The sequence below is a fragment of the Camelus bactrianus genome, chromosome 25 (genome assembly GCF_048773025.1).
Source record: "Camelus bactrianus isolate YW-2024 breed Bactrian camel chromosome 25, ASM4877302v1, whole genome shotgun sequence".
Lineage (NCBI taxonomy): Eukaryota > Metazoa > Chordata > Mammalia > Artiodactyla > Camelidae > Camelus > Camelus bactrianus.
The window spans coordinates 32023668-32045737 of NC_133563.1; the positions used below are offsets into that span (position 1 = coordinate 32023668).

General features: G+C 50.6%; 1 protein-coding gene across 1 annotated transcript in view; it reads right to left on the bottom strand.

Annotated features, from left to right (window-relative positions):
* Nucleotides 1-3347: 3347 nt before the first annotated feature.
* The window catches only part of NDRG1 (N-myc downstream regulated 1), a 48614-nt gene continuing 29891 nt past the window's right edge, over nt 3348-22070 (bottom strand). Inside the window, exons 6-16 of the mRNA XM_010972670.3 lie at nt 20547-20609; nt 19514-19574; nt 18395-18481; nt 16180-16236; nt 13309-13412; nt 11827-11883; nt 10996-11047; nt 9733-9780; nt 8577-8612; nt 8134-8185; nt 3348-5227 (exon numbers count right to left, since the gene is read on the bottom strand). Coding sequence (XP_010970972.1) covers nt 5016-5227; nt 8134-8185; nt 8577-8612; nt 9733-9780; nt 10996-11047; nt 11827-11883; nt 13309-13412; nt 16180-16236; nt 18395-18481; nt 19514-19574; nt 20547-20609 — 829 coding nt within the window. The 3' untranslated portion in view covers nt 3348-5015. The remainder of the gene's footprint in view (nt 5228-8133; nt 8186-8576; nt 8613-9732; nt 9781-10995; nt 11048-11826; nt 11884-13308; nt 13413-16179; nt 16237-18394; nt 18482-19513; nt 19575-20546; nt 20610-22070) is intronic.

Here is a 22070-nt window from a genome sequence, read left to right on the forward strand (position 1 = left end):
TTGCTTCCATGTCTTGGCTATTGTAAATAGTGCTGCTATGAACATTGGGGTGCAGGTGTCTTTTCAAATTAGAGTTTCCTCTGGATGTAGGCCCAGGAGTGGGATTGTTGGATCATAGTGTAAGTCTATTTTTAACTTTTTTAAGGAATCTCCATACTGTTCTCCATAGTAGCTGCACCAAACTACATTCCCACCAACAGTGTAGGAGGGTTCCCTTCTCTCCACACCCTCTCCCGCATTTATCATTTATGGATTTTTAATGATTCAGCTATGTGTTACAAAAGGCAGCAGGGATGTGTTCCATTTTAGAAATAGCTGGACAAACCATTTCTTCTCTGCAAGACTTCGCTTCCTCATCTATAGAGCAAGGATAACGCATCCTCACAGGTAAAGATAAAAAGGGAAAAGAAACTATAATATATGTTAAATAGAACTATTATTCCATCTCTGCAGGGTGCCCCTGTCATGAGGTCACATAGTCAGTGCTTCCTGGGGAAGGCTGGCCATTCAGGAAACATTTCTCAGGGCGGAGATGAGGAAGGGCTTTTCCTGCAACAGTCTGGCTGTCAATAGATTTAATTGCAAAGGACATAGAAATTCACTTGCTACAACTACATCAATTGCCAGGAGCCATGTGTATGTGGGGGAGGGGCGGGAGTAGTATGAACCCTGTCACAGTTGATTGGACAGCAAATGGACCCCTGAATCAAGCTGAGCCAATGCAATTCTTCCTCTTTAGAGACACAAGACCTGATTGGTTCCAGATCCAAGAACCAGAAGGGTAAGTAGCCTTTGGGTCGGGACCACCGACTTGTGCTTTGGAGAAGCGGGGAAATCTGATCTTAGAAAGAAGGAGGCTGATCTGCTCCCTGGGTTTCCTCCCTAATCCCATCTCCAATCCCATAAGGCCAAGCTTCCCCTTTTGCCCTTGAATTCCATTTGGAACACAGTTGAAGGGTTTCCTCGCAGCCTGAGAAGCCCAAGATGGATTTAGGCCACATTTAGGGGCCAATGAATGACCAATAGTGAGACTGTGAGAAAGGGAATGAGGAAGGTGGCAGACGGGGGTCTTAGTTGTTCCTGCATCGCTTGCACATGGTTGATGCTGGTGCACACTTGGTCTCTCAGCTGCCACTAAAACCCAAGGGTTCGGGGATCGAAACCAAAACAAGCAGCTAGGAGAACAGAAATAGATCCCCAGCTGGCACAACAGCCTCTGGGCATGGCTTCTCTAAATAGCATCCCGTCCATGCAAACACCTGCAGCAGTTCATCGCCCTCAGTGGAAGCCTGAGCTCCACAGAGCCCACTACAGCAGATCCGGGGGGTCTCTGTGCCACGTATGCACCCACAGCTAGGATGATTACTTGCTGGCCCTTCTATGCCTGCCTTTCCTTTTATTTCAGACCCTCACACAGATCCCGACACAGAAAAGCACTTACTGTGAATGTAGAAATAAGGATGAGCCTGCCTGCTTCTCCTGCATCTAAAGCAGGGCTCCTTAACCTGGGGTCCTTGGGACCAGAGATCCACGGGTTAACGCAGGGGCCGTGTGCTTGGATGCGGCGAGGGCATGCATCTTTGTTCTTATTAACCTCTAATTGCAGCTTAGCATTTCGTCCTATCTAAACATGGGCCACAAACCCTAATCTCACCAGCTGACGTCACGTATAGTTTTCTTATCACCGTTGCGGCAGTTACCTCGAGACGCTGTTATGCTGTCACGCTCAGCGCTACCTTGAAGTTATACTGAAACCTGCCCCTGCACTACTATTTAACGTATGAATAAAGAAGCACGTGCTATATGTCACATAGTTGTACCGTTTGGATAATTATTGTAAATGATCTCTTTTGCAGTATTATGTGTTGTATTTTATGCATTTAACACTCTTCCCGCCTCCCTTCCTGCTGTGCGAGGCACATGTGATCACCCTGCTCACCCTTCCCTGCCGTCAGCTCCTCCTCCGTATCCCAAACCTCTCCCTCAGACATCAGGGTCAGTGAGCTCGCAGATCCCCTCGCTCCCTTGCAGCATGGTGATGCAGACTGCAGAAGTCTTTACAGCCAATCACACACTCTAACCAACTCCTCAAGGTAAGCAAAAGAAAACCAAAAAAATGAAGCGATGTGATAGCTAGGCGGCGGGTCTTAAGTGTGGGCTGCAGTTAGCAACTTGCTTCAAAAGGAGTCTGGAAAAGCAGAAAAAGTAACTTGACAATGGAGACACCTGGCAAACACTACCTCAGCCAGGGGCTCAAGGTCAACCACATCCTTAAAAAACCACGTCAACCCATCACGCTGATAGCACAAGGCAATAAGAATGACACTGAGCCTCTGTGGTCTTCATGCCGAAAACTCAGAACCCCAATTGAACCGTGAGAAAAACATCCACACAAACCTCAGAGGAGGGCCATTCTACAAAACGCCTCCCCAGGGCTTCTCAAACCTGCCAAGGTCGTCAAAAGCAAGGAACATCTGAGAAACTGTTCTAGACCATAGGAAGCTAAGGAGCCAGGAGACCAAATATAACACGGTACGTGGATGGGATCCTGGGGCAGAAAAAGGACAACGGGGAAAAACCAGTGAAATCCCAAGAAAGTATGGAGCTTAGTCAATGGTAATGCAGCAATGCTGACTTCTTAGTTGTGACCAATGTGCCACAGAAACACGATGCCAATAATAATAGGGGAAACTAGGTGTAAGGTATACGGAAACTCTCTGTACTATCTTTGCTATTGTTTTGTAAATTTTAAACTAATCTTAAAGAAAGACAGGAAGTTATACTGAAACCTATTGTGTTTACATTTTTTTTTTTTAAGTACAAAAGCAGAAAGCATGGCTGTGGTTGTCAACCGGTGGACTTTCCACATGCTTTTCTATAATGGAAATAAAATACAAAAAAAGATATTTTCTTCTAAATTATAGGCTGAAAAGCCTTGTCCCTTCGTCACTGTATTATTCAGCTACCGAGCACTTGAAACGGAACTGGTCTGAATTGAGATGCGCTGTGATGTGAAATATGTACTGGATTTTTTAGTAGGAAGATGAAAAGAATGCAAAATAACAATAATTATCATACTGATTCTATGTTGAAAAGGTAATATTTTGGATATGCTGGGTTAAATGTATGATAAAAATTAGTCCCACGTGTTTCTTTCCACCTTTATTGATGTGGCTACTTCAAAACTGAGAGCTGCATCTGTGGTTCGCAGTACATTTTTGTCGGACAGCGATGCTCTAAAGCAAAGAATTCCAAAGGTGAGGGGCTTGTGGCAGGAGGCCCCCCCGGCAAGGTAGGACCCATCCCAGTGGACCATCTCTCAGGTAGAGGAAAAAGACACAAACCACTGCAAAGTTACAAATTTATTGGTCTGGAAATAAATACAAATATCTCATTAAGAAACTCCTCTGGAAAGACTTGTACACAATGGATTCTTGTTCTGATTCAGCCACTCCTGTCTCCCAGGTGGTAGGTGGCAGGTAAACTGAGTCAGGACCCCTCGAGGTACCTAGAAGGCTTGACTACATCCTCCCAGTGACCACTAGACCCCAGCGGCTGATTCACAATGTTCCATTCTCTCAACTCAAACTTCCTATAAGGAGATCCATGGTTAGCCAAAATGAAAATCAAAAGGCAGAGTAGTACAGGAACTTGACAGCAACGCTGACGTTGCCCAGAAATGTCAGTGGTGCCACCCCATCCAGCGGAAGGTTAGAGGGGCCAGGAAGAGGGAAAGGCAGGAGAGGGAAGGAAATCCCATGGACTCCACATCCCAGAGTCCTTACATCTTCCAGGCCACTGCTCCCCATGCGAATCCCCACCCCACCAAGAGCAAACAGTTCTATCTGAAGATCCGGGAAGGTCACTAAGTCAGAAACGTTTGGCCGTCAAGTTCAGACTCAACCCCGGTTGCCAAAGATTGGAAGCTGGATTTAACTCAATTGGACATGATTTCTGGGAACCAGATGGGATCAAGCGAAATCACGACTGCTTTGGATTCCATCACAACCACAAGGAATCCTTTACATCTAATCACCAAAACGCCACCCACCCCGATGCCCCTGCCCCCGCTGCACAGAGCTGCATCCCCGCCAGGCACAGCTGTTTGCAATCTTTCCCTCCACGTCAAGGAAAGCAACTGCGAATCTCAGTGATCTTCTCCATGAATGAAAGAATCACTCATTCATGTTTTGGGGGTGGGATGTAGGGGCCGTGGAGGAGGCAGGCAGGCAGCAGAGCCAAAGCCTTAAACCACGATGCCAAACGTCTGCCAAGACCATTTCTTTGAAAAACTGGGAGATGTGGTTGCCTGCTTTTATTGTCCTTAAAAAAAAAAAAAAGCCAGAAAAACAGGCTTGTAGGTTTCAACAATAAAAAATGTATATATGCACAAATGTTAAAAATCTATTTCTTCAAGTGAACTACGTAGGTTTGCTTTTCCAAACTCTCTCGGGCCTCTGCACAAATCCCACCTCACTCCCCCACTTCCTGTTTGGCCTGGTTAAATGAGCTTCCCGCAGTTCGCTGCTCTCCCCCTCCCCAAATCAGAAAAGGGGTTGGTTTCCAGAAACTGAGTCTGTTTCATCTTTCCTTGGAGAGGAGACAGGAAGTAGGTGGGCTGGGCTTCCAATCAAATGTCCCTTCGAACCAGGATGCTCAGGTCAGTCTAAGCTTGGATTTACGAAGTGTTTACTGCTGCATTTCTTGTTTTTGGCAGTTTGGCGTCTCGGAGGGAAGGTAAGAGAGTGGCCACTAGGCCCCTCGTTAGTGGAAACAGAACAATGAGATGCTTCTTTCCCTCTGGTCCAGCCCATCCCTCCCTCGGCCAAAAGGGTGCCCTCCACAAACCCAATCTAACTTTGTTGTCACCAGAGCTCACTTGTCCAAAATAAGCTTTGGATTAATACCGAGTTACGTGCGGTCGGCAGGCAGGGGTGGGGAGGGGCCGGAGGAGGGACAGCTACGGCGACTGATCCCAGAGTCCAGGGGGCGGCCATCCCCGCAGTGCAGGCCGCCTAGCAGGACACTTCTGTGGAGTTGGGCCCGGCGCTGTTCCCAGTGCCGCCCGAGTTGGGGATGATGTCCAGGCGGGTACCCTCGCTGGTGTGGGAGCGGCTGCGGGTGCCCTCGCTGGTGTGGGAGCGGCTGCGGGCGCCCTCCAGGGATGTGACGCTGGAGCCTGAGGCCGTACGGGACCTCATCAAGCGGGTCATGCTGGCCGAGGGCACTGGGGAGAGGAGAGAGAGGCCGGTGAGGGACGGGAGAACACTGGAGGCACCTGCACGCCGGCAATGGTGACTGCTGCATGCCCGACCTGGCCGGACACATTTGTTCCTGTCCATCCTCGTGGTGATCCAGCTGTCGGGCTCCCCATCACTTCTGTATCCGCTCCCAGAGGTGGAAAGCGAGGTGCAGATGGGGTAAGGACTTTCTGCAACCCCACAGCGGCTAGAACCCACAGCTGGGTCTGAATCCCAGCTCTGTTACTTGCTTAATAGCTGTGTGACTTTGGGAGTGTCCCTCTGGCCCCACCTGTAAAATGAGAATCCTAACACTGACCCCCTGGTGTCAGCACCCGAATGTGTGCCCACCACCCAGTACGGTCAGCAGTCCTAGAGCATGGAGGATGTTAAGGGTCAGCCAGGCTAATCCCTGCAGATCACAGGCCAGAAACCCCGGCCACACAGAAGTGTCAGCTGTCACCTCTTCCCTTGAGAAGCCTGTGAGCTCCCAGGAATGCTCCATGGCATTGTCCAGTCCAAAGGACTTCAAATGCCCTTGAACACAGCAGGTGGCTAGTAAGGTGGAATAAAGAGAAAAATCCCCCCCAACTGTCCTGGGTTGAATAGCATCTCCACCCTCTCCCCCAAACTCATGTCCACTGGAACCACAGACTGTAACCTTATTTGGAAATAGGGTCTTTGCTGACCTATTTAGTTAAGATGAGGTCATCCTGGGTTAGGGTGGGCACCAATGCAATGGCTGGTTTCCTCATAAGAAGAGGAGACAGACACACACCCAGAAGAAGCCAGGTGAAGACAGGGCAGAGACCAGAGTGACGCAGCTACAAGCCAAGGAACACCAAGGGCTGTCGGCAACCATAGAAGCTGGGGTGAGGCAAGGAAGGATTTTTCTAGAACCTCCAGAGGTGTATGCCCCTGCCTACACCTTGATTTAGCCTTGAGAACTGTAGTTCTGTGAGAGAATACATTTCCGCTGTTTTAAGCCACTCAGTTGGTGGGGATTTGTTACGGCGGCCACAGGAAGCTACTGCACCACCCAGGTGAAGCATCACTGCCAAGGCCATGTTGAAAAACGGACGTCACGCACTGAGGCAGCTACATGGAAGCGTTACATTATTTGCTCAGTGAGCATATGTGTCGGCTTTCTTCAGCAGACACCCACAAACAGAATTAATTCTTGCCGTATGGACTCCCTTTCTTAAAGAGCTAGTTATTAGATGTAGAAAAAATCGGGATCGAGTCCACCTCTGTTGCTCAGATATTTTTTCTGAGCCCCTATTTCTTGAGCCCCGATCTGGTGTCTAACCGACCTTGCAGGGTGACTACAGCATGCTGTCGCAGATGCTAAGGGCTCCACCACAGGGAGCAGGCATTCAGTAAACGGCCACTCTCCTTGTCTTTGGTTGATGCCTGAAGGACAACAGCTCTGCCTGTTGTCTTTCCTACAACCTGCAGGACGCTGCTGATGGGGGGAAAAATACAAGGCCTGCCTTCCACCTCTTTTCTCCCCAGAATGCACTTTCAAAGCAGAAATCCAAGCCCAGGGCAGGTCCAAGACAAACGAGTCACAATTCATGCCTGCCAGGTGAACGATGGCTTTCTCTGGTTACCACCTTCGCCCACACACTTCCCCAGAGAGAAAGAGGCTTGAAAGGCAGGAGCCCCACAGGCAGAAGTTTCCTGTTGGAAGAGGGCAGTTTGGGACACGGATCTTGCCCGAAGCATGTAAATCAGGCTTGCAGGCTCTCAGCCGCACTAGAAGTCAAACGCCTGAGGCCAATCTTAAGACTGCGGTCAGTTTACTAAACATAACATGACTATTTTAAACGAGCAAACACTTGGAAGTCTCAGAGAAAACAAAAATGGAAGTGGTTAGATGTTCAGACTTCCTACTTAAGATGGGCACATGAATTATAACTCCAGGCAGGAGGCAGAAAGAGCCAAAGGAACCACATCAGGGCCAGAACCGTGGCCGACACCACCGTGTAGCAGCGGCGGCTGCCGCCCAACAGGGCGCTTAAACTGGGTGTTGTCTGTCCTGGTCATGGGACTGCAGCTCTGAAAAGGGCTGCATGTGTCTATGAATAAACTATAACCATAACGGAAGAGGCTTCAAGTTCTCTAATAGTGCTTCTTTTTATCTTTCAATTCCCAGTCTAATGATTTAGCAAAGACATGCCCTGTCTTGAATATAAAGCTACTTTATCACCCACCTACTCAGAGCTTCACAGTTTCCAAAGAACTTTCACACATCCCCACTCTGCTCCTTGCTTAATATCTCAAAGTTTCAGTTTCATCATTTGTAAAATGAGGTTAAGAGTCTCTCATAGGATTATTGTGAAGATTAAATGAGCAAAACACAAAGGATTTATTAATCTTTCACCATTACCACCATCATCACCGCCATCACTGCCACCACCATCATCACCGCCATCACCGCCACCACCATCATCACCATCATCACCACCACCACCACCATCATCACCACCACCACCACCATCATCACCAGCACCACCACCATCATCACCACTACGAGGGGAAATCTCTTAGAAAGCATGTAATCAAAATTAAAAAGATTTTCGTGGTTTCACTGTTTGTTGCCTTCTTGGTGTTTAAAAGGACAGTCCTCACCTAAACCTTACAACAATTCCCTGGTGTGAAACAGCTTCTGCTCAGCCATGGAGGGAGAAGGAGCCACTATGCTGTGAGGAGATACCGGAACCTCTGCACTGCTGCCCACCCTTCATGCACCTAAACCCTTCTTCCCTGACCTGCTCAATTTGCAAAAAGCTGAAGCTGGCCAAGGTGAGACAGAATACTCATCCGAACCTGGTTCCAATCCCCACACCTGCCCCTCGACCCACCGCCTGCTGGGAAAGGCCGTACTCACTGTAGCCCATGCCCTGCACGAAGTACTTGAAGGCCTCGGCAAGCTTGGCTGGCTGCAAGAAAGAAAAGGGAACACACAGTCAGTCACTGCAGGTCCAGACCACGCGTGGCCACGTGGAGCTGTGCCCGAGGTCACCTTTATTAAAGAGCTTGGCCCAAGACAGAAAGCCATCATGGGTTGTTAGGACCAAGAAAAAAAGTAAAGAAAGACTATGGGATAATTCTGGAGACCAAAATTAGCTTTGGCCAGGAAGAAAAGGTTCAAATTCATTTCATAGCTGGGGGAGCTTACCCAAGTTACAGGACCAGTCTGAGTAACAGGTCCACAAAGTGTCATCAAATGTCATAGTGAGGTGGGGGGTGAGCAGGCAGTGAAGGAAAAGGGGTCACAGGCCCCAGAGGCCCAGGCCCTCCACCTGGGGAGTGGGGACAGGTGTGACTCACCTGAGAGATCTGTGGGAGGCCGCCGCAATCTGCCATCTGGGAGAGAGAAAAGGTGGTTAACGTCAAATGCCTTGGCGGGGAGATCCCAGCTCCATGGACCAGCTCCCCATGGGCATCCACTCTGCCCACTGCCCTGCCCCAGCCAGGCCCTGTTGAGGGGGCGTGGCCATATTACAGGCGGGGAAACGCCTACCCCACCTAGCAAGGCTGCTCTGATTACTGTCTGTCTTGGCATTGAACTCAGTCTTCTCGGCAACTGATACTTGCAGCTTAGGATAGACCAGGCGCTGTGATAGGCCCTGTAGATGGTTTCAATCCATTCCCCAAGAATGCTGGAAGGTTCTTATTTTAGAGGCAGAAACTGGGCCGGGGAGAACTTGAGGAATTTGTGAAGTTCTGTCCAGGGTCTCTCTGGCCAGAGAACATTCACTGCATGAGGCCCTGTATACACCATCTGTTCAAAGACCCCTTAGAAGAAAACTGCTAGATTCAAGGCTACAGGTCTGATGGGGTTGGCCACCCTTGGTAAATGCTGCAACTTCCGAAGTTCCTACTAAATCACCAAACCCAAAGCCATTACTGCTTAAAGCCATTCCAGGCAGGTGTGAATATCAAAGCCCAGGGCCCCGGAGCACTTGGGCAGCAGGGTGTGGATGGGGTGAGGGTGAAGGAAAAGAACTGGGAGGTCTTGGTGAGGGTGGGTGAGGCTGTGGCCATCCTACAGCCCAGTCTCAAGACTAAATCCCAGAGGCCAGCCTCAAGGTCAGCTAACCTGGGGCAGTCCTCAGCCCCACGAGAATGCAGAGACAAGATACTGGAATTGAACTCCGGGGGCCCATTCAGCAGGGCTGGGGGTGCAGGGGGGAGAGTCTGTTTAGAATCAGGCTCCGCCCACACGATTCCTCTCCATCTCTTTCAGAGTGCTGTAGCCAGCAGCCCATAAACTCCTGGGGTCCCAGAAGAGGGATCCCCTCATCTCTATAGCCTTAGATTATCAGTCAGCGAGCACTCAATAGATGTTTGTGAACAGATACATTAAATAATCATGTCTGTGGTTTCTGACCACCAGCTTCACCTTAATCAGGCACAATGCAAGTTAGCAGAAAACTCAAGGGTTTCTAAGAACAAATGCAAATCCCCATCAATTTCCCTGTACCTTGAGGAGAGTGGTCTTCGTCGGGTCCAGCTTAGAGTTGCACTCCACCTGCACAAGGAGAATGAGAAGAAATTTGCTAATTTTCTACCTGGTGCCAAAGTCATAACCTTTCCCCACTCCTGCCACTATCATCGGAAACTCCAATGTTCCTATGGGCACAGAAGAAAGAATGTAGGCTTTGAGATCAAATATAAGTGGCTTTAAATTCCAGCCCTGCCATTACTAGCTGGGTGACCTAGGACTAGTTACTTAACTTCTCTGAGCCTTGATTTCCTCATTAATGAAATAGGGATAATCTCTTTTTCAAAGTGTGGTGATGAAGATTAGCTAAAATGTAAAAGATGCTCCAGAAATAGTTGCTAAATGAATGGCCTTGTTTAACCAGCTGCTGCCAGTGATTCTATGGATTCAACATCCTCAGTCCCAACAGTTATTCTTCATATGAAATCACATCCACCAAGATGGTTTCTTTCTTCAGTTTGTCAATGGCCCTCTTAAAAGTACATCCAGAAGTGAGTAAAATACCCATATATAACCTGTGATGTTCAACATGCCTACAGTAGAACTGTCACCTCCCCTAATGTGAACAATATATCTTTATTGATGCATCCTATGATTGTGTCCAGTGGGTTAGATTACAAGAAATTCATGTTTCATTAAGACACTCCAGGTCTTTACTAAATGAACTTTTGCAGACCCTGCTCTAGCCCACTGCACAAGACATGTCACCACTCTAGGACTCTGCTCAATAGCCCCCAAGTCTCCCATGTCCCCATCTATGGCAATATTGGAAAGATGGAGGCCTTGTTTTGCCCCCACAATATCACAGGTGGGAATTAAGGGGTGAAATGAGCCAGAAAGTCTTTCCTAAGCCCTGCTCCCCAGGTGCCTCTCTGCCCTGCCAGATGATCAGGCACCAAGCAGGTCTGAAAGCTCCACCTGATTCCCAAATGGTCTCCTGGCCAGGAAGTCAAGTGGCAACACGCCCATATAAACAAGCCAATGGGAGGCAGATGGGCAGGTGAGGGGGCCTGGGAGAGGAGATAAAGGGCCCACTGCCAAGCAACTAGGGCTGGCAGTCACCAGGGAAAGAAGCTGGCAGCTGGGGACTCTGCCCAAAGGCTAATATGGCATCGAGAAGATGTCACCTGTCCTGATGAGAGCAGAGTTGGGAAGCAGGGTGAACAGGGAGACTTCCTACAAAGTCAGCAAGATTTGGACTGTTGCATTTAGCCCAGAAGCCAGTGGGTGATTTCTACATACCACAGCGTCCACAGCAGGAGAACTGTCCCCAACCACCAACAAAGCAGGACACCTGGGGGCAGGGAGAGAAGAGGGAGTTAACGCAATGTTCACTGAAAGATTCTCACACTCCTGGGCCTGCCAGGCTGGGATCAGAATGCTAAAAAAAATTTATTTTGTTTTCCCCAGTACCATTTGCTTTTTTTTACTTCCTTCTTTCACTTTTCTCTGCTATGTTCTTAGGATAAAATGGCTTAAGTAGTCATTTACACCTTAGTATGAATTATGGCCAGAGAATTTCTGCTCCCTGGTGTTTTATTTTCAAGAACTCTCTCCTCAAAGAAGGATGAGTAGGACTTCACCAGCAATCAAGATCAGAGACAAAAAGGACATGCCTGACAAAGGACATGGCATGTGCCAAGATCAGGTGTTAAACATTACAGTTCAATTAAGGAACGGAAAAAAAAAAATCCAGTTGATGTATCCCTGACTGTCTTTTCCTTCTAGCTTTCTATAGCACTTTACGGTGGGTCCTGTGTCTTACTCATCTCCAAGTTCAATGAAGCAAAGCCATAGAGTAGGTGCTTCATGAATTCTGTCTCATGTGGTTAGCATTCCTTGTCTGAGATCCGAGTCACCCCTCTGGATCCTGGGGGCACCCTACAAACCAAACTCCTATATGAGGAGATGAACGAGGCTGTGCCTAATTCCTGGGCGGAATCCATCCAGTTCTCACTGACTGCGCTGTCCTAGGGCAAGGGGGGCAGTCCTGCCAAACTCAGAGCCAAGGTGCTGCCGGCATCTGTGAGCCAGGCTAAAGGGACAGGGCGGGAGGGAAGGAAGAGCACTCACTGCAGGGTGACTGTGTGGGCTCCGGGCATCGGCCGCTCAATCTCCAGGTCCCGCCGGCTATGGACAAGCGACAAACCAACGCATCAGCAGAGCCTCCCCTGGAGGAAGGCCCCTCCCACCAAGCCAATCCCAGGAGGTCCTGCCATTGGCCGTTCTGGCAAACACCCACATCCAGCCTCTTAGGGTCCATACAAGTGGTTTCAGGGAGAGCAGGACTCACACATTTCCGGTGGAGCCGCTTCACTGTCCCCAAAGTGTGTGTGTGTGTGTATGTTTCTTTTTATTGGAGTAGAAATCACACCTTCATCTACAGAGGATCCGTACCTCCCGTCCCGTTGTCACTACCTCCCACATGGTCTCCAGCCTCTACTCTTAGTCTCAGTCTCACTCTCGCCTCCGACTCTGAGTCCTCTATTTAGTAAACAAGACCATCTTTTTAGAACTCAGACCGGATCCTTTCACTTCCTCATTTTAAATCCTCCTACAGTTCCCCACTGTCCTGTAAGGCCCAGTGTGGCCCCCAGCACTCTTACCTGGAGATGTACCCCAGCCTCTCACTGCCTGGCAGCTCTCATTGTGAGATACCCTTTCCCGGCTCACAGCCTGGAGCCAGACCAGCTGGATTCAAATCACCCTCCTCTGCTCCCTAGCTGTGTGACCTTGGGCAGAATGCTGAACCTCTCTGTGCCTTTGCTTCCTCAGCAGGAAACAATGGTGACAGCACCCTAGTCATAGGGTGTTTCAGAGGAATCAGTCCATTCCTGCAGTATGTGGGGCCGTGGGGGTTGCTGCTGGTCTCCTCTGGGTGCCCACTGCCAGGACGAAAGCCCACCCACTCCAGTTCTCATTTAGTGCTGGCTGAATAAGCAAACAGCTCAGCCTCTGTCTTCAGTTACACCCTGGGGATGTCACCAGTCCCTCCCGCACTGAGAGGCGGGGAGGAGAGGAAGAGGGAACAGACTCCAGCGCCCTTCATGAAGTCAGGTGATTAACATGTGGGGAGACACAGCCCAGGAGGCTCCTCCCTGTCCTCTGTGGGAGCACAGCGGGTGGAGTTCACTGGGCACTCCAGGTCCTCATCCTTGGAATGACTCCCTCGCCTCCCAGCAGCCTCCCTGGATTCCCCCCCGCCCTCCCCCAGCGCCCTGCAGCTCTCCCTCTCAGCTTTCCTCACATCTGGCCTCTCCTGAGAGTCAGCCACAGCACAGGCATTTCCTGGAAACCCTCTGAGGTGTGACTGTGTCCCACTCAAGCCTGCACCCCTGGTGGGCTGGAGTGGAAGTTCAGCTCCTTGAAAAACTCTGGGAGGCAACTTACTTCCCCGGGGTCCTTACCGGGCACTCCTGTTCTGGTCATCTATTTCCTCAGGGGCTGCATTTTCTACTAATTTTGTCATCTCCCCTCTCTTGCCCCATGTTCGCTCCAGGCCTACAGAAGGAGCTGGACGTGTGGCCCCCGCGTGGCCCTGCAGCGTCCCGGTACCTGTTGTAGGCGTTGATGAACAGGTGCAGGTTGCCGGGGTTCATGTCGTTCACGATGTGCTGGCGGTAGGTGTGGACCACCTCCACGTTATTCTGCATCTCCTCCTGCGTGGAGAGAGGGGGAAAGGTCATTGTGGGGACTGTGTTCCCGGGGCAGTCTCTACCCTCGCCATTCTTCAGGTGATTCAGAGACAACAGACTAATGCCTTCTCCACGAGCCTGCTCTGGAGCCTAAGGGCACCTCTGGGAAAGCGGAAACCGCTGCCCAGGTGCAGACTGATGTCTGGGTATCAGCCAGGAGCAGAAGGAACGCAGACCTGGAGAGACAAGCCCGCCCTGCTGGGCTCAGACTTCAGGCATCTTAATGTGAGGTCAGTCAGATCGGGAGCTTGGCTCCGTCACTGCCCCTTTACTGGGCAAGTACTTCACCTCCCTGAGCCTTTGTTCCCTTAAAAAAAAAAAAAAAAAAAAAAAAAAAGACTCTGGATGATATTACCCACCTCACCAACGGTGGGATTTAATAGCGTTTGAGCACTCTGGAAAGCCCACTGTAAACCGTAAAAAATTGATGCAACTGTTAGCAATTATTATGCTTTTAATGGGAAGAGTTGAAAAGAAGTCCATGTTTGAAAAACAAAACCAATTCATGCAATGGGAAATTTCTAGAAAAAAGGGCGATCTTGAATCCCATGAGGGCCAACGAGACCCATGCAGAAGGCCAGCCTCAGCCTTCCCTGTCACTGGCTCCTTCCAGAATGTGATTTGGGACACAGACAAGTTATTGAGGTGGTCTGTTTCTCATCTCTGCAACGTCAGAGGCTGTAGGTTTCACAGAATGGCCTGATGTGATCCAGGCCAAGAAGAGCAGGAGTGGGAGGGAGCTAAGGGGGCCCAGGGTCAGCCCTGAGCTGTGTCAAAAGAGTCCACGATCCTTGAAGCAACAGAGACTAAACAGCTATTCAAAAAAAAAAAAAATCAGGAAAAAAATAGTCCGAGGAATCGTGCTGGGGTTACAGATCACTGAAACACAACCGCAGAAACTGAGAGGCACCAACAGATACCCTGAGTAATGTGGGGTACAGTCAGGCCAGACTCACCCTGTGCCTGACACCCCTCTTCCAAGAAAATACAGACAGACATCGGTTCTGATCTTTCCCATATTCCTATCAGGTTCAGATTAGACACTCAGAGTGGAGAAAATACGCTGCAGACTGTGAAATGAAGCATACGAAAGGAAGGAGGACTAGTGGACTGAAAGGCCGCCCTAAAAGGTATGCCCACATCAAATTCCTGGACCCCTGAAGTGTTTACTTATTTGGAAAAAAGGTCTTTGCAGACGTAATTTAGAATCCAGAGACGAGGTCATCCTGAATCATCCTGGTGAATCCTAAACCCAACGACAAGCGTCCTTGTAAGAGACAGGCAGAAAGAGATTTGAAACAAAGATGGAGGCAGTGATGAGCATGAGTGGGACAAGCCAAGGGGCGCTGCAGCTACCAGAAGTCGGAAGAAGCACGGAAGGAGGACCCTCCCCTAGAGCTGCTGGGGGGAGTGTGGCCCAGCCAGCACATGATTTCAGACCTGGGAAAGAACATATTTCTGTTGTTTTAAGCCACCCAGCTGGCCTTGCTTTGTTACAGCATCCACAGGAAACTAATACAGAGACCAAATATGGTGGGCACAGTTCATCAACTCCAGCGGAACATCTGTTTCCCTGGGAATCATACAATCACATGCCAGATGGCCCCACTCTTCTGCTCAGGAGCAAACCGTGGTGTGTGGACTACACACAGTAAACAGAGCAAGACACTTCGAGCTGGGCAGCTGAGGGGTACTTCAGACCCTAGAGTTGCAGGAGAGCCCCCAGCACATCCTCCAGCCCAGCAGGAGGCGCAAAGCCAGGGCGAGGGGCCACGCTGGCCGGCTGCCAGGGCAGGGCCACACACCACTTGCAGGCTACACAGGGCTTGGCTTGGCCCGTCCTCTGTGGGGCACCTGCGGGATAATCCATCTGAGAGCCAGGCGCCGGCAGAAGCACAGATGGCCAGCATCCTGCATAACTTACAGGAACCACAGTGGAACCAGAGTCATGGGTTCCAATCCCAGCCTTCTCTCCCTGGCTGTGAGACTCACACTGGTCCCTCAACCTCTCTGGCCTCAGTCTCCTTAGCCACAACGTCAAATAAAAACTATTTCTCACATGGCTCATAGAGTTCTTAGGACCAAGCCTGACACACAGCAAACTCCGTGGATATGTTTGCCGTAGGTGTGATGTGTCAGAGCGCAGAACTGGAAATAATCCAAGTGTCCATCAACAGGTGAATGTAGAGGTGAACTGCAGTACATCCATCCCACAGAACACCGCTCAGCACTAAAAAGGGATGAACTCCTCATATACCCAAAACAAAGACAGATCACAAAATAATTATCTGAATGAAAGAAACCAGATTAAAAAAAACCCCAGCGCATACTGTATGATGCTGTTTACGTAAACACCAACGAATCAACAGTGACTGAAGGCAGAGGAGGGAGAGAAGGCTTGCCCCGCAGCACAGGGGAAGACCTGGGGGTGATGGTATGTTGTTCATTATCTGGGTTATTGGTGTCCACGTATGTCAAAATGTATCAGATTTTCTACTTTCACTATGTGCAGTGTATCGTGCATCAATAAAGCTGTCAAAAGAGACCTCTATTACAGGGAGAGGGAGAGAGAAGGAATGACTTGACGATCGTGGATGAATGATGACGCAGGATTTGGGGAGGGTCAAATGGGGCACCCCCTTGCCGCGTCTGGTTCGCCTCTGAGCCCTGCGTGCCAGGCAGCACATGACTGCTCGATGTCAACAACAGAAGGCCAGGCCATGCTGCTCACCTTTCCGAAGAAGTGGGATATCACCATGTCTGGAAGGGCTTGGGTCCATCCGGAGATCTGAGGGGACAGAGGCAGGCGGGATTAGAAAGCGGGTGTTTGCAGTCATGACCCCACTGCCCTGGGCTGTAGCAGCAGTGCTGGGCTCCCCAGCACCCAGGTCTGAGGACACCCCCTTGACGGGGATGCCGTTACCTGGTAGACCTGGGGCTGCGGGAAGCAGGGCCTGGCCCTCCATCAGTTTCTTACTCTCAGAGCCCCGTGCACAGGAGATGCACGGAAATGTGTGTGAACAAAGACCCCACGTGCTCCCAGCTTTCGCCATGCCACAGCTCACCAAGTCCTCAGCAAGGGGACCCGTCTGTTGCCTGTAAACACACACTGAGCTCTCCCGGCCTATGTGACAAGAGCTGCTTACTTCGAATTATTCTTTCTGTGTCCTCCTCGAGATGGTCCCTTTCAAGCCAGTTTTCTCTCGGAATATACTGAGGTCACTAAAGATACTGGCGACCTTCTCTTCTCTACCTCTCCCCCCGAATAATGCTCGGTATACAGCAGGAACTCTGCAAATGCTCGGCATACAGCAGGAGCTCCATAAATGTGTGTTGACCAACTTCAGTCTCAGGCAGGGACTGGTAGGGGAGAGAAGCTCTAGATGCAGGGCTCCTAGGCTGACCCGACTGCCACCTCCGAGCTGTGTGGCCCTGGAAGAGCTGTGTGGCAGAGCTGCTGGACCTGAGACCTGTCATCTGTAACCAGGGTGCCAGGAATTTCAGAGTCGCAAGGCCAAGGTGAAGGTCACACAAGGTAACTACACATGTCCCAGGGTCCGACCCCAGTGCCTGACACACACTAGACCCCTGAGAGAGGCCTTTTCCTACCAGGGCTGGGGTTGAAAAGAAAGGATACGATGTAGATACCAAAGCCCCACAAACAGTCCTCAGGCCCCATGGTAGCCAGTGGTCAGCACCCCAGGCCCCCACATTTGGCTCAGAAGCCAACTGGCCAACTGCAACACCATTCCCTTTACTGGAAAATAATATAAAAAACAGGGAGTGTGTTCTGCCCCTGAATATCAGGCCAGCAGGAGGAAAGGGCTCCCGCGCATTCTGGCGGGGTGCTCCAGGAAGAAATGCAGTATCAGAGTGGCCGGGATGGGGTGGGGGGAGGAGCACGACTCCTGCGAACCCCCTGTCCCCAGCAGCCACCCCAAGCTTGGGAAAAACACTTTCAAAATGAGAAGCCAGAATCACCCCCAGCTTGAAAGTCTTTGTCCTGTTTCCATTGGAATGGTTTCTCCTCTCCTTGGCAAAGACTAGGGACTTTATGAAAAAAAAATCATTTTTAAAAGATAAACAAGGAACCCGAGGACACCAGCCAGAGCAGAGCTTCCTGAGACAGCTCGGGCCGCCTTTCCAGGCAGGGGTGTGTCCTGCTCGCTCTGCGCTCCCAGACCTGCGCTGCTGAGGTCAAAGCGGGCATTCGATGCCTGCTGGAGAGACGGGGCAGGCAATGAGTCCAGCTCGGAGGTGATGTCATGGAGCACAGAGTCCAAGGAAACTGCATTCACCCCCAGTTCTCCCACTGTCTGGCCTTGTGCCACCCTGGATCCCTGGATTCCTAATCCCTGCAACTCTCAGTTTTCCTCCTCTGTAAAATGGGTATAACAATCTCCACCTCCTACAGTGACCGTGAGTATTGAATGAAGTCACACACACATAGCCACAGAGAGCAGAAAGGGAAACTGATCAACGTTCAGTACATATTAGTTATTATTGTCGTAAAACTAAGTGGCATAGAGTCAGTGCCTAATACATATTTCTTTTTCAGTAGTAATATGTAGGTAACCGGGGTGAGAGGCATCTGTCTTGTTCATCTTTTTATTCTCAGCATCGTGATCTAAGCCCAGCATATGCTAAGTCCCCGGTAAATACCTCTTAACCCAGGCTGTGCTGATCAAAGCTGGCTGGGGACCCAAGTCCCACTGGTATTGCCGGCTTGGGCAAGGATGTCCTATTGGAATCTGAATGGCACACGGCTGAGGTCACTTTCACTATTCAAAGCCAAGCAGAGCCAAGCAATCTGCTTTCTTTGCTGGGGGTGATGGAAGGGTAGGGCTTGGAGAGGTCTCTTGACTGTGTCCTCCAGGAAGGGTGGGGCACACCTGTCCCTCTGCAGGCTGCGACAACCCCTGCCCAATCCAAGCCCCCAGCCTCACCTTGGAGGCGGCCCAGTCCATCCAGCCTTCCGCACAAGGGTTCACGTTGATGAGGACGAGGCCTTCCACCATCTCAGGGTTGTTCAGCTGCAATTCAAGATACAGAATGAGAGAGACAACCCTGCCATCTGAGATACTGCAAACTTTAAAAGTCAAACCGAAGATTGAGAAAAGCACCAGAAGAGAGCCCCTGTGGTCCCCAGAGCAGGCCGCTGCTTTCAGCGCCCCGGCCCTGCCGGGTGAGGCTCCCACTTAGCAGACACTACACTGTCCCTAGGGACACTGTCCCTAGGGAAATGGGAAGAGAACATCGTAGAAGTAGAGCATGTGCGTTTGGCAGACTTGTGGGACAAGTCAGTTCACTCCACTGTCCCTCAGCTTCCCCAGCCGTGAACTGGGTGTGCCATACCATTGACCTCGTAAATCAGACGGGGCACTCAGATGTCCCTCAGTCATCAGTAAGAATTCTATTACTTCTCAGAGACTGAGGGATAGAAATCTGAGATACAGCTGAGAGCTGATTTCATCTGCTCAGAGCCTAGAGAGCCAGACCATTTTGGGTTCACGTCGGCATTGCTAACCTCTAGCAAAGTCCCGCAAGTAACAGGCAGTCGGAATACAAAGTTGAGCATCACTGCATTTTTAAACAATTGTTTGGTAAGGATACAAAGGGCCTGGCAGCACCCACTGGGACCTACAGTGATCATGTTACCACGTGGATCTCTGATTCTAGTTTGGGATCAGCCAGGGTCCAAGAGTTCCCTGACTACAACAACGGGGCGGCTATCACGAGGAAGTAGCAGAGTAGAACAGTCAGCGACGTGAGGACCCGGCCACAATCACCACGAAGTGAGCAAAGACGATGATAAAAATATGTATGGAACAGCATCTCAGTGAAGGAAAAAGAGTCCACTGGTGAGTATGGCACCCCCGCACCCCCATGTGCGTGTGGAACTCCGGACGACACACCCCAATGTGAACTGCGGTTCTCCTTTGAGAAATGGAATTATGGGTCATTTTTTTCCCTTTTGGGATTTTGGGGTGCTTTTTCCAAATTCCTTCCTTAATCTTGAATTAATTTTATTTAAAACCTATTTTTTTTAATGCCAAAGAACTCACAGCGAATCGAGTGAGGATGTAGGCTCCTGCTCCAGTTCCCATGCCGATAATGCTTTTCAGCCTGGAAGCAGAAATAAAAAAGATTCATGTCTTAGAAGGAGAGAATGAGCGGAGCCCGCACAACCCTTTGAGAACCTAGCTCCCCCTTGCTCTGAGGAACCTTGCCTGCCCCAGCGTCTGTCTTGGGCCTCACTGGGGGTGCTGGCAGGCTAGCCAAAGGGGAACCCACTGCCGTACGCGCCCTGGAGGACCTGCAGCGCACCATGCTTTATAAGGCTTGACAGAAGCCCATGACCTTGGAGAGACTCGCCCCTTTCCACACTGCTCTCCCGACCGCGGCCAGGCTCTGAGAGCCCGGCTGTCATTTACGAGAAGGCCTATTTCCTGCACTGCTTCTTCCTGCTCCTGAGCTTTAGTTTGGATTCTAGAACTTGGAATGCTAATATATAGCACAGGGAACAACATTCCATATCTTGTAATTGCCTACAATGAAAAAGAATATGAAAAAGAATATATATATGTACACCAGAAACTAACACAACATTGTAAATCAACTAAACTTCAATTAAAAAAACAAAAAAAAATTTTTTTAATTTAAATTAAAATAAATAAATAAATTGGGCAAGAACTCTGAGGTGTTATCATCATACAAAAGCCTTGAGAAAGAAGGAAATGAGCACTAAAGAAATAAGGGCCTGGATGGAGAAGTTGAGGGCTCACGCAACCCTATTCCAGAATGTTCCATGGGAAAAAGAAAGCAATGAAAGAAGAGAGGGGAGGAAAGGATGGGTGGGGTGGCTGTCATCAGGCGATGGAGTCACCTAGGAGAAAAACTCAACTTGCAAGAGGCAGACGGGAGTAAAGCGGCTGCGGGAGAAAGTGTTTGCAGAGCGTGACAAGCTGATTTCTTCCCTGATCCTTAAACGTTAACCGAAATTGCAGCGGGTGGGGCCAGGGCAAGGCCGCAGGAGAGGCAGCAGCTAGAGGTCACCCTTGTCTGCAAGCTGGTGGGGAAGGGGATCCCGACTCTTACCCAAACTGGTGAAGGACTCCAGGGAGCATTTCGGCCAGCTGATCCATGGAGGGGTACATGTACCTTGGGAGAGGCCAGGGGGAGGCAGTTAGTGAGAGCCCGGACCCCAGGGGAATGAACGGCGCAAACAGGAATGTGCTTGGAGGGCAGGGCCTGTGCAGCAACCAGCCCCGAGCGCCCAGACTCCCCAGTCTCGTCTCCGTGGCCCCTGTTCCCAGCACCCCGCCCCACAGGCTACATGGCCTGCTCCCCTGAGCAAGGATGCTCTCCATCCTGATTCCCCCACCTTTTGTTTGTAGAGTGACCCTTTACAAACTGCTTGTGCCATGTTCCAGGCCCAACCCTAGGCCTCCATTAGCATTATAGGCTCATTTAATCTTCACAACAACTCTGTGAGGCTTCGAGGATGTCCCCCTTGGAAAAGTTGCAAACATCACCTATCACATAGGCTAAGGATAAGCAACTTGGCTTCAGGGGACAGGCAGGACTTGGAGCTCTTGGGATTTCAAGGCCCATGCACTCACTTACGACCCCAAAGGAGGTCTCCTGGCAGCCCTCCCGTGGAGCATTTCTGACCTTCAGGAAGCCCTTCCCTCTCTTATCTCCTCTCCCCAAGAGATGCTTAGGAAGGAGCTTGGGAGAGGAGATAGAAAAGGCCAGCCACCCTGATCTGCTGGACCCGGTGGGCTGCTGGGCTTTGGGAAACGGATTCCCAGGGGGATTTTAAGGCACAAGGATGCCTCGACTCACACATCCTCCGGGACCACAGCTCCTGTTATCAGAGGGCTGAGGGAGCTCCCCTCGGCTCAAAACTGGTCCATGACAGCAGGTACAGAGGAGGGTGATCGCAGTGAGGACACACATATGGGTGATTAGGGAGCTGGCAGGTGGCCTGGGTGCACATTAAGGCGAGAGCTTCCCCTTTGCTGGATGCAGGACACAACAGAGTCTCCAACCACCACTCCTTAGCAGGGCCGGGAAAGGGTCTCTTGCTCCCACGGTGCCCGCCTTTCCAACGCGGACGCCAGTGGCCAACCCCCGGCAGCATATGGAGCCACTTTCCACACTGGCTCCTCCCCCTGGGCCAGCAGCAACCGCACCCACCGTGTCTCTCCGAACCCAGGTTTCTCCTTCCCGATTATCTACTGTGTCGAAGCTGGCTGTCCTCTTGGCCTTTGTACCTGCTGTTCCCTCTGCCTCCCCAGAAGCAAGTGTGCCTTCATCTCCCCTGAATTTCCAAAAAGGAGCCCAAGGACCTCTGCTCCACCAGGTGCCAACAACCCCAGCCAGCGTTCTTGCCATTTTTTTTTTCTGTGTTCCCAGGAGGAACTCAAAGAATTGTCCCTTTCACCAAGGCTGTGGCTGTCATCAGGGAGCCTGGCCCTTTTCATCGAAAGCAGGTCCACCTGACATGCTGTGTGAGAAGCCAGCTCCTGCGAATGTCCCTGATCCAGCCGGCGGGTCCCTGGGAGAGCCATCAAGATGCCTCACCAGACCCAGATGGTCCAGGTGCTGCGGGGAGCG